Here is a 12,202-nt window from a genome sequence, read left to right on the forward strand (position 1 = left end):
GACAGACAGGGAGACAGACAGACAGGGAGACAGACAGACAGGGAGACAGACAGACAGGGAGACAGACAGACAGGGAGACAGACAGACAGGGAGACAGACAGACAGGGAGACAGACAGACAGGGAGACAGACAGACAGGGAGACAGACAGACAGGGAGACAGACAGACAGGGAGACAGACAGACAGGGAGACAGACAGACAGGGAGACAGACAGACAGGGAGACAGACAGACAGGGAGACAGACAGACAGGGAGACAGACAGACAGGGAGACAGACAGACAGGGAGACAGACAGACAGGGAGACAGACAGACAGGGAGACAGACAGACAGGGAGACAGACAGACAGGGAGACAGACAGACAGGGAGACAGACAGACAGGGAGACAGACAGACAGGGAGACAGACAGACAGGGAGACAGACAGACAGGGAGACAGACAGACAGGGAGACAGACAGACAGGGAGACAGACAGACAGGGAGACAGACAGACAGGGAGACAGACAGACAGGGAGACAGACAGACAGGAGACAGACAGACAGGGAGACAGACAGACGGGAGACAGACAGACAGGGAGACAGACAGACAGGGAGAGAGACAGACAGGAGACAGACAGACGGGAGACAGACAGACGGAGACAGACAGACGGAGACAGACAGACGGAGACAGACAGACGGAGACAGCAGACGGAGACAGACAGACGGAGACAGACAGAGGGAGACAGACAGAGGGAGACAGACAGAGGGAGACAGACAGAGGGAGACAGACAGAACGGAGAGAGAGCCAGACGGAGAGAGAGCCAGACGGAGAGAGAGCCAGACGGAGAGAGAGCCAGACGGAGAGAGAGCCAGACGGAGAGAGAGCCAGACGGAGAGAGAGCCAGACGGAGAGAGAGCCAGACGGAGAGAGAGCCAGACGGAGAGAGAGCCAGACGGAGAGAGAGCCAGACGGAGAGAGAGCCAGACGGAGAGAGAGCCAGACGGAGAGAGAGCCAGACGGAGAGAGAGCCAGACGGAGAGAGAGCCAGACGGAGAGAGAGCCAGACGGAGAGAGAGCCAGACGGAGAGAGAGCCAGACGGAGAGAGAGCCAGACGGAGAGAGAGCCAGACGGAGAGAGAGCCAGACGGAGAGAGAGCCAGACGGAGAGAGAGCCAGACGGAGAGAGAGCCAGACGGAGAGAGAGCCAGACGACGGAGAGAGAGCCAGACGGAGAGAGAGCCAGACGGAGAGAGAGCCAGACGGAGAGAGAGCCAGACGGAGAGAGAGCCAGACGGAGAGAGAGCCAGACGGAGAGAGAGCCAGACGGAGAGAGAGCCAGACGGAGAGAGAGCCAGACGGAGAGAGAGCCAGACGGAGAGAGAGCCAGACGGAGAGAGAGCCAGACGGAGAGAGAGCCAGACGGAGAGAGAGCCAGACGGAGAGAGAGCCAGACGGAGAGAGAGCCAGACGGAGAGAGAGCCAGACGGAGAGAGAGCCAGACGGAGAGAGAGCCAGACGGAGAGAGAGCCAGACGGAGAGAGAGCCAGACGGAGAGAGAGCCAGACGGAGAGAGAGCCAGACGGAGAGAGAGCCAGACGGAGAGAGAGCCAGACAGGAGAGAGAGCCAGACGGAGAGAGAGCCAGACGGAGAGAGAGCCAGACGGAGAGAGAGCCAGACGGAGAGAGAGCCAGACGGAGAGAGAGCCAGACGGAGAGAGAGCCAGACGGAGAGAGAGCCAGACGGAGAGAGAGCCAGACGGAGAGAGAGCCAGACGGAGAGAGAGCCAGACGGAGAGAGAGCCAGACGGAGAGAGAGCCAGACGGAGAGAGAGCCAGACGGAGAGAGAGCCAGACGGAGAGAGAGCCAGACGGAGAGAGAGCCAGACGGAGAGAGAGCCAGACGGAGAGAGAGCCAGACGGAGAGAGAGCCAGACGGAGAGAGAGCCAGACGGAGAGAGAGCCAGACGGAGAGAGAGCCAGACGGAGAGAGAGCCAGACGGAGAGAGAGCCAGACGGAGAGAGAGCCAGACGAGAGAGAGCCAGACGGAGAGAGAGCCAGACGGAGAGAGAGCCAGACGGAGAGAGAGCCAGACGGAGAGAGAGCCAGACGGAGAGAGAGCCAGACGGAGAGAGAGCCAGACGGAGAGAGAGCCAGACGGAGAGAGAGCCAGACGGAGAGAGAGCCAGACGGAGAGAGAGCCAGACGGAGAGAGAGCCAGACGGAGAGAGAGCCAGACAGAGAGAGAGAGCCAGACAGAGAGAGAGCCAGACAGAGAGAGAGCCAGACAGAGAGAGAGCCAGACAGAGAGAGAGCCAGACAGAGAGAGAGCCAGACAGAGAGAGAGCCAGACAGAGAGAGAGCCAGACAGAGAGAGAGCAGACAGAGAGAGAGCCAGACAGAGAGAGAGCCAGACAGAGAGAGAGCCAGACAGAGAGAGAGCCAGACAGAGAGAGAGCCAGGCAGAGAGAGAGCCAGGCAGAGAGAGAGCCAGGCAGAGAGAGAGCCAGCAGAGAGAGAGCCAGGCAGAGAGAGAGCCAGGCAGAGAGAGAGCCAGGCAGAGAGAGAGCCAGGCAGAGAGAGAGCCAGGCAGAGAGAGAGCCAGGACAGAGAGAGAGCCAGACAGAGAGAGAGCCAGACAGAGAGAGAGCCAGACAGAGAGAGAGCCAGACAGAGAGAGAGCCAGACAGAGAGAGAGCCAGACAGAGAGAGAGCCAGACAGAGAGAGAGCCAGACAGAGAGAGAGCCAGACAGAGAGAGAGCCAGACAGAGAGAGAGCCAGACAGAGAGAGAGCCAGACAGAGAGAGAGCCAGACAGAGAGAGAGCCAGACAGAGAGAGAGCCAGACAGAGAGAGAGCCAGACAGAGAGAGAGCCAGACAGAGAGAGAGCCAGACAGAGAGAGAGCCAGACAGAGAGAGAGCCAGACAGAGAGAGAGCCAGACAGAGAGAGAGCCAGACAGAGAGAGAGCCAGACAGAGAGAGAGCCAGACAGAGAGAGCCAGACAGAGAGAGCAGACAGAGAGAGAGAGAGAGAGAGACAGACAGAGACAGACAGACAGAGACAGACAGACAGACAGACAGAGACAGAGACAGACAGACAAAGAGAATAACTGACTCAAGCGGACACTTTAAAACTAGTTTATTCAGATTCGATGATGGAGGGTATCAGAATCCCCCGCTCCGGCCCTCCCCCACCAGCCTCTGTTCTTTCACAATCCGCGCAGGGAACCCCGATCGAGAGAGTCCGATGTGATCAGCACATTCTAAAGATGGATTTGCACAACAATTATTTGTTTTCAGATATAAAAACGCTCGAGGGCTGCCCCGAAACCGAGAGTAGAAACTCGGTGAAAGCGCAGCAGCGTCTCGGTCTGAAGCACACAAACACCCACACTCTGACCAGAACGGAATCCGATTCCAGCACGACAAGTGTCTTCCACTCGCAAGGAAGGCTTTGAAGTCAAGGCCTGTGCAGACACGCAACGGCTCACAGTGGTCACCGTACGAGTCCGTCCCTCCCCCCCCCCCCCCCCCCATCCCATCCCATCCCATATTGGTAACTCCTCGGGACCACTCTCCTCGTTTTCCTTTACAGCGATCGGGCTGGGGGGAGGGCGGAGTTTTACTTACCCGAGGCTGCAGCGAGGGAGAATCGAATGGCAAAAATAAAAAACCTGACCAACGGCGGGCCCGCTGCGCGGGAGTTTGCTACCGAGTCGGCAAAGCACGTTAAAGGTCGAGCGTGGTCGCTGTCAGGAACTTCAGGTGGCTATCGCGGAGTTTTTAAAAATTCATTCTGGGGGTGTGGGCGTCTCTGGCCGGGCCGGCATTTATTGCCCATCCCCTGGTTGCCCCCTTTGAGAAAAACCCCTGCAGTCCGTGCGATGAAGGTGCTCCCACAGTGCTGTTGGGTCGGGAGATCTGGGATTTCAACCCAGCGACCACGAAGGTACAAAAAAGCCCCACTTAACGTTTAAATGGACCTCTTTTCTCCAGAAAGAGAAGGCTGAGGGGTGACCTGATAGAGGTCTTTAAAATTATGACGGGGTTCGATAGGGTAGACGTAAAGAAGTTTATAAGATGTTAGGGGAACAGATAGGGTGGATAGAGAGAAACTATTTCCGCTGGTTGGGGATTTTAGGAGTCGGGGGCAGAGTCTAAAAATTGGAGCCAGACCTTTCAGGAGTGAGATTAGAAAACATTTCTACACACACAGGGTGGTAGAAGTTTGGAACTCTGTTCCGCAAACGGCAATTGATACTAGCTCAATTGCTAAATTTAAATCTGAGATCGATAGCTTTTTGGCAACCAAAGGTATTCAGGGATATGGGCCAAAGGTGGGTATATGGAGTTAGATCACAGATCAGCCATGATCTTATCAAATGGCGGAGCAGGCACGAGGGGCTGAATGGCCTACTCCTTGTTCCTAGAAGATGTTTCCACTTGCGGGGGGAGACCAGAATTAGGAGTCATCAATGTAAGATAGTCAATAATAAATCCAATCGGGAATTCAGGAGAATTGGTAAGAATGTGGAACTCGCTTTGGGACATCCTGGAGTTGGTGAAAGGCACTATATAAATGCACGGTCAATAATAAATCCAATCGGGAATTCAGGAGAATTGGTAAGAATGTGGAACTCGCTTTGGGACATCCTGGAGTTGGTGAAAGGCACTATATAAATGCACGCTCTTTCTTTCCTTTACTCAGTCACTACATGGAATGTGGGTCCAGGAGATTGGGTCTGGTTACAGAGATCCCGTCACATAGTCCAGGGGGAAAACCCAAGAGGGAGGGGGAAGTAAGACAGTTAATTGAAAAGGATTCCGATTGATAGCATTCCCATTTCTACCGGGATGGCTGTTCTTCCCCCCCCCACTCTCCCTCCACCAACTTACAAAGGTGATGACTCCCTTGCTGGGAGCCCACCAGCCACCAGTCACACTCCAGTACCTCACCCCAAGTGGCCGTTCTTCGCAAGTGAGTCTAGACAGGCAACAGTTGTCTCGGTGGGATATTCAACCATGGGAACCATCAGTGCATCCAAGCCACATCCCGGCTCAACCCAACCCAGCGTCTGCACAACGGCATTTCAGGCAGGACTCACTGGGTGGTGGCCAGATGCAGAAACCTGATCGACAGGCAGGGGAGGGAGAGTGAGCGAGAGAGCGAGAGAAGGGAAAGAAACTAGGGGGTCCTAGTGCAAGAAAATCAAAAAGTTGGTATGCAGGTGCAGCAGGTGATCAAGAAGGCCAACGGAATGTTGGCTTTTATTGCTAGGGGGATAGAATATAAAAACAAGGAGGTATTGCTGCAGTTATATAAGGTATTGGTGAGACCGCACCTGGAATACTGCATACAGTTTTGGTCTCCATACTTAAGAAAAGACATACTTGCTCTCGAGGCAGTACAAAGAAGGTTCACTCGGTTAATCCCGGGGATGAGGGGGCGGACATATGAGGAGAGGTTGAGTAGATTGGGACTCTACTCATTGGAGTTCAGAAGAATGAGAGGCGATCTTATTGAAACATATAAGATTGTGAAGGGTCTTGATCGGGTGGATGCAGTAAGGATGTTCCCAAAGATGGGTGAAACTAGAACTAGGGGGCATAATCTTAGAATAAGGGGCTGCTCTTTCAAAACTGAGATGAGGAGAAACTTCTTCACTCAGAGGGTGGTAGGTCTGTGGAATTTGCTGCCCCAGGAAGCTGTGGAAGCTACATCATTAGATAAATTTAAAACAGAAATAGACAGTTTCCTAGAAGTAAAGGGAATTAGGGGTTATGGGGAGCGGGCAGGAAATTGGACATGAAGCTGAGTTCGGATCGGTCAATGCCCTGTGGGTGGCGGAGAGGGCCCAGGGGCTATGTGGCCGGGTCCTGCTCCGACTTCTTGTGTTCTTTAGATTTGTGGTTGGGATCAGATCAGCCATGATCTTATTGAATGGCGGAGCAGGCTCGAGGGGCCGATTGGCCTACTCCTGCTCCAATTTCTTATGTTCTTATGTTCTTAAACAAAGAAAGACTGATCAGCACTTAAAACTGATCATGAAAAGCCACCAGCTTTAAATAAAACTATTAATGGGAGAGGGTTAAGGATTAGGCAGATCAGCCCGGTACACACACCTTACACCTCTGGGAAGTGGGGTCAAAGTCCTGTCTAGCACACTGTGAAATGACGTAGGCTTAACCCAGTTCTTACCATGCAAGGGCCTGCAGCACAAAACTGTGCCTAACTCAGGACAACCTGGCATTCCATTCCGACAGGTCGCAGGTCAGCTGGTATAGGGAGTGAAAAATTCCCACTGGTACGATGGGAGAGGCTCTTCTGAGGAGGAGCAACGGCATATTGGACCAGGAGACTGGAGACAGGCTAATGGGGTCCCCATATTCAAGAGTGGTGACAAAACAGACACAGGCAACTACACACCCATTAATCTTACTTCAATTCCATGTAAACTCAACTAGACCAGCCATATAAATGCCATGGCTACAAGAGCAGGTCAGAGGCTGGGTATTCTGCAGCGAGTGACTCACCTCCTGACTCCCCAAAGCCTCTCTATCACCTACAAGGCACAGGTCAGGAGTGTGATGGAATACTCTCCACTTGCTCCAACAACACTCAAGAAGCTCGACACCATCCAGGACAAAGCAGCCCGCTTGATTGCCACCCCATCCACCACCCGAAACATTCACTCCCTTCACCACCGGCGCACAGTAGCTGCAGTGTGTACCATCCACAGGATGCACTGCAGCAACTCGCCAAGGCTTCATCGACAGCACCTCCCAAACCCGCGACCTCTACCACCTAGAAGGACAAGAGCAGCAGGCACATGGGAACAACACCACCTGCACGTTCCCCTCCAAGTCACACACCATCCCGACTTGGAAATATATCGCCGTTCCTTCATTGTCACCGAGTCAAAATTCTGGGGATGTGGGCGTCGCTGGCAAGGCCAGTATTTATCGCCCATCCCTTGTTGCCCCTAGAGAAGGTGGTGGTGAGCCGTCTTCTTGAACCGCTGCAGTCCGTGTGGTGACGGTTCTCCCACAGTGCTGTTAGGAAGGGAGTTCCAGGATTTTGACCCAGTGACGATGAAGGAACGGCCGATATATTTCCAAGTAAGGATTGTGGGGAACTTGGAGGTGATGGTGCTCCCATTCGTCTGCTGCCCTTGTCCTTCTAGGTGGTGGGTTTGGGAGGTGTTGTCTTTTGGAAGAAGCCTTGGTGAGACGACCACCACTGTCACCAGGAGGGGTCAGGCTCGAGTCACCCACCGATTTCCCCTCCCCCCCCCCCCCCCCCCCCCCACCAGCAAAAGAGAGACAACACACAACACAGCTTCGGCTGGAACTGAGCAAGGCGGGGAATTCAACTCTTGCTGTCAGTCCCACTTTGTGCCACTGAGCTCCACTTAAAACACAAAAAAAAAACGAATTAACTCAGGCTCTATGAAACAACAACTTGCATTTATATAGCACCTTTAACGTAGTAAAACGTCCCAAGGCGCTTCACAGGAGCGATTATCAGACAAAATGTGACACCGAGCCGCATAAGGTGGTGATATTAGGACAGGTGACCAAAAGCTTGGTCGAATAGGTAGATTTTAAGGAGCGACTTAAAGGAGGAGGGGGAGGGGTTTAGGGGGAGGGAATTCCAGAGGGTTGAAGAGACCAGATGGACCAGCTAGTCTTTACCTGTCCAGCATTTTCATACGTTCGCAGACTGGGAGAGGGTGGGAGGAATTCTTCCTCAAGAATATATTTAAGATTAAGATCGTACAACTGCCCCATCCTCTGATATATAACAACTTGCACTTATATAGAGCCTTTAACCATAGTAAAACATCCCAAGGAGTTTCGCAGGAACAAATATGAAACAGAATTTGACACCGAGCCACATAAGGAGATATTAGGGACAGGCGACCAAAAGCTTGGTCAGAGAGGTAGGTTTTAAGGAGCGTCTTAAAAGGAGGAGAGAGGCGGAGAGGTTCAGGGAGGGAATTCCAGAGCTTAGGGCCGAGGCAGCTGGAAAATAAAAAGGGACATTCAGCTGTGCCGTGACAGCAGAGTCTCTCTCTCTCTCTCTCTCTCTGGGCAGAGGCACAGCCTCAGTGATTCGCTTGAAAGGATACTTCAGCCATGTTAAAATACAGCACTTATTGCTCCACCAGTGACTCGGATATTAAAGCAGCGAGTAGCTCAGCCCACAGAGACCAGGAAGGTCCCCATTTCCATCCCTGCACTGAGCTGAAATCGGCCTGTTAGGGGGAAGGGACACCACATCAACTCAGGGCCTTCCCCAGGTTAAGGAGGAAGAATAAAAAGGACCAGGGGTCCTGGGCCCCGAGCTCTAATCCAGTGACCCCTGCGCACGCGGGTGTGGAGGCTGGGCAGGGGGCCGGATTAGCTGGCATGCCTTCTGCAGTTGAAAAGCCTGACAATACTCAGCGTCTGGGCTGACAGCTGAAGAAAGGCCCGCTTGGAATGGGTGACCAGAGAGCACCTCAGCAAGGGGTCAATTCCTTCAGGCAACTGGCGGAAGAACCAGAGAGGGGGAAGATGAGGAGAAAAGGGTTTTTTTTTTTAAACGCAGCGATTGTCATGATCTGGGATGCGGGAGCAGATTCAATAGTAACTTTCAAAAAGGGGAACTGGATAAATACTTGATAAGGAGAAATTTGCAGGGGCTTGGGGAAAGAGCAGGGGGGAGTGGGACTAATTGGATCGCTTTTTCACAGAGCCGGCAGAGGCACGATGGGCCGAATGGCCTCCTACTGTGCTGTATGATTCGAGGAGAGGGGAGAAAATTGGCTGAAACAGGAGGGGAGGAACCAGGAGCACTTTGATTTAACTCCCTTTCTCAAGGAATTGTAGTGCAGTGGTTACGTTACTGGACTAATAATCCAGATAATGCGATTTCAAATCCCACCACGGTCATTTGAATACAGTTAAAAACAATCTGGAAATAAAAAGCTGGTGTCAGTGAAAGTGACCGTGAAGCTGTCGGATTGTCGTAAAAACCCAACCGGTTCACTAATGTCCTTTAGGGAAGGAAACCGGCCGTCATTACCCGGTCTGGGCCTATATCCGAGTCCAGCCCTACAACATGGTTGACTCTTAACTGCCCTATGAAATGGCCTAGCAAAGCAACTCTGTTGTATTCAAACTGCACCAAGCCACACAGGCTGCAGCGGTTTAAAGGCAGCAGCCCACCAGCACCACCTTCTCAAAGGCAACGAGAGATGGGCAATAAACGCCAGCCTTGCCAGCGATGCCAACATCCCCTAGGGAGCCTGTCCCACAGATTGACCGCTCGCTCGTTGAAATATTGTTTCCGCAGATTAGTTCTGAATTTACTCCCCTTCGAGTGCAGGCCGTGTCCTCTGGTTCTACTGATCTGGACAAGGTGAAACAGCTAGTCGTGGTCTATATTATCTCGTCCCTTTAGAATGCTAAAAGTAGCAATCGTGTCACCTCTCAACCTTCTCTCTTCCAGTGAGAACACACCCGATCCCCACCCCCCCTCCCCCGAGGTGACAGTGATAGCCAACGAGCCAAGCTGCACGTGCCTCGAATCACCAGAACCACCTTCAGGTTTCTACAAAGCGAGGCTCCACAGCCCACACCTGAAGTGTTCAGGAGGCTCGGGCTGGGTGCGTCTCTCTGTGGAAACACCGTCCCAAAAACAAATGTTGTGACTCCTCGTGAAAATTAAATGGGAGAACGCGCTGATCTGAAGCCGCTCGACCCATTTCCCGCAATGATGCCGCGCCAACCGTTCCACGTACAATCAGTGGGCACGCAACGGGCGTGAATCTGTAACAGGCGGCTAGATCACGATTTGTGGTTATAAACCATCTCTCCACACTCACCTGTGCTTTTCCAGCTCATTGTGCGACGACCTGTAACAAAAATAATAAAAAAAAGAGAAATTTGTTACAACTTACACGAACTGAAGGTGATCGGCAAAAAAAAAAACCAGAGGAGATGAGGAGACTTTTTTTTTAAAAAAACGCAGCGAGTTGTTATGACCTGGAATTCACTGCCTGAAAGGGGCGGTGGAAGCAGATTCAATAATAACTTTCAAAAGAGAATCGGATAAATACTCGAAGGGAAAAAATTTGCAGGGCTCTGGGGACAGAGCAGGGGCGGAGTGGGACTAATTGGATAACTCTTTCCAAGAACCAGCACAGGCACAATGGGCCGAATGGCCTCTTCCTGTGCTGTACGATTCTAACTTTATCCATGGTGCTGTTGAAAAATTGCGCCACAAAAGGTGCTATATAAATGCAATGCCCTCTACTAGTTCTCCTGATGGGGTAAGGCACCATACCGTACTCAGCTGTCAATCCCTGGCTTATACAGGGCCAAGGATGCATCTTGGACACGGTGCAGATGCTCGTCTCAATGTTCCTAGGGTAGGGAGAGGGTAAAAATAAAAACAGACAGGACCCCCCCACTCCTTGCTGCTATTCAGTGACCCCCTGCATCCACTGAGCCACGGTTGACACACATGGACACATCACTTTAGGAAATACAACTCTCTTGTACGTCCTAAATCTCGACTCTACTAGGTTGGGGATCAAGTTATGGCAAAAACCCAAACCTTTTACCTGTCGGGCCAAACTGCGACGAGTTGCAGCAGTCAGAGCGACAACACCTAAATCTAAGGAAGTCACACTTATTCAGACCTGAATCATACAAGGTGCCAGACATGCATTCATTTTTGATACATCTCAGCATTGTAATGCAATTATAGAGGGCTGCATTTCAAACGTACGTGTGTGTGTGTGTGTGTGTGTGTCCCTGCAAAGACAGACACAACCCAAGGACCTGCCCCCTCCCTCTCCACCCTCCCCCCGCTACCCCAGTCCTAACTTTGAAGAGAGATTGTCAGCCAACCAAAGGAAAACAGTGCTATGATTGCAGAAAACCTTTTTTTTATTATTAGTATACATCAACAAATACAGAAAAGTGATGACAGAGCCAGATGCTCTGGGACCCAGCCCCTCCTCGGGGGCAGGGGCTTCATCCATGGGTCAGAGCATCAATAAACTGAAGGGAAATAAAGTTGATGAATCTGAGGTCGTAGTTAAAACCAAATAAATTAAGGTGAACATTGTCAAGAGCTGATGGAATGGTTAAGAAAGTTGTTTTATTGTTTTTAAAAAACTTTTATGAAGGGTTTTGATATGGAGAGTCAGTAACCAGAGGACACCAGATTTAAGATAATTGGCAAAAGAACCAGAGAGGAGATGAGAATTTTTTTTTTTAAACGCAGTGAGTTATGATCTGGAATGCTCTGCCTGACAGGGTGATGGAAGCAGGATCAGTACTAACTTTTAAAAAGGGAACTGGATATACACTTGAAGGGGAAAAATTTGCAGGGCTATGGGGAGTGGGACTAATTACTCCAAGGAACAGCACAGGCACGTTGGGCTGAATGGCCTCCTTCTGTGCTGCATGAAGTGAAAGCAACCGAATTGAGTTAGCATGCACACATCTCACCGCAACTGCAGAGTCTGCAATCGAAGTCTGCCTATCAACGTGGAACAAACTTAAATGATTCCCTTTCTGGGAGTCTCGGGGCTGATTCCACTCCACCACATCGGCCCATTTGAGCGAGCAAGCAAACAGGCGGCAGGGCGCATGCTCAGCACCGAGCTGAGGTCAGGCTGAGCGACAGACAAAAAAAAATGGGAACCAAAAAAAATAAAGATCTTGGGGGGGGGGGGAATGCAACATTTTTTTTTAAAAAGGCAGGACACAAAATTAATCCAGCGGAACGAGTTACCTTTCCTTTCCTTTTTTGCAACTCATGTGATCTTATCTGTGGGTATCTTATCAGCCTCACGTACACAAACCCGAGCACTGAGCAACCCAAGCAATTGCACTGATAATAGCTATTGCATTATTAGTCCCCCCCCCTTCCTACAAAAATGTGTTTTTTAAAAAACATCTAACATTTGCACTTTAATCTCTTTTGCACGGTGAATAAAAGAACGTAAATAATGGTAATGGCCAGATTTTTTTTCTAAAAAATGGTTACAAACAGGTTATTCGAAATTAAATTCAGGGTGAAGGGGACTGGGGGGGGGGGATTGTTAAAAAAAAGGAAAGAAATGAGATACAAATCTACAAGAGGGAAGCAGCTGTCCTGTAAAATGACACTGAAAATGTGCGAGTGAATATTGTACGCGTGGCAGTGTTTATATCCGATCAAAACACA

The 12,202-nt window shown here is 51.2% G+C and overlaps 1 protein-coding gene across 1 annotated transcript in view; it reads right to left on the reverse strand.

Annotated features, from left to right (window-relative positions):
• The window catches only part of LOC137320420 (max dimerization protein 4-like), a 28,697-nt gene that overhangs the window by 15,892 nt on the left and 603 nt on the right, over positions 1-12,202 (reverse strand). The window contains exon 3 of the mRNA XM_067982119.1: positions 9,846-9,875. Within this exon, the coding sequence (XP_067838220.1) occupies positions 9,846-9,875 (30 nt within the window). The remainder of the gene's footprint in view (positions 1-9,845; positions 9,876-12,202) is intronic.

The sequence above is a fragment of the Heptranchias perlo genome, chromosome 4 (assembly GCF_035084215.1).
Source record: "Heptranchias perlo isolate sHepPer1 chromosome 4, sHepPer1.hap1, whole genome shotgun sequence".
Taxonomy (NCBI): domain Eukaryota; kingdom Metazoa; phylum Chordata; class Chondrichthyes; order Hexanchiformes; family Hexanchidae; genus Heptranchias; species Heptranchias perlo.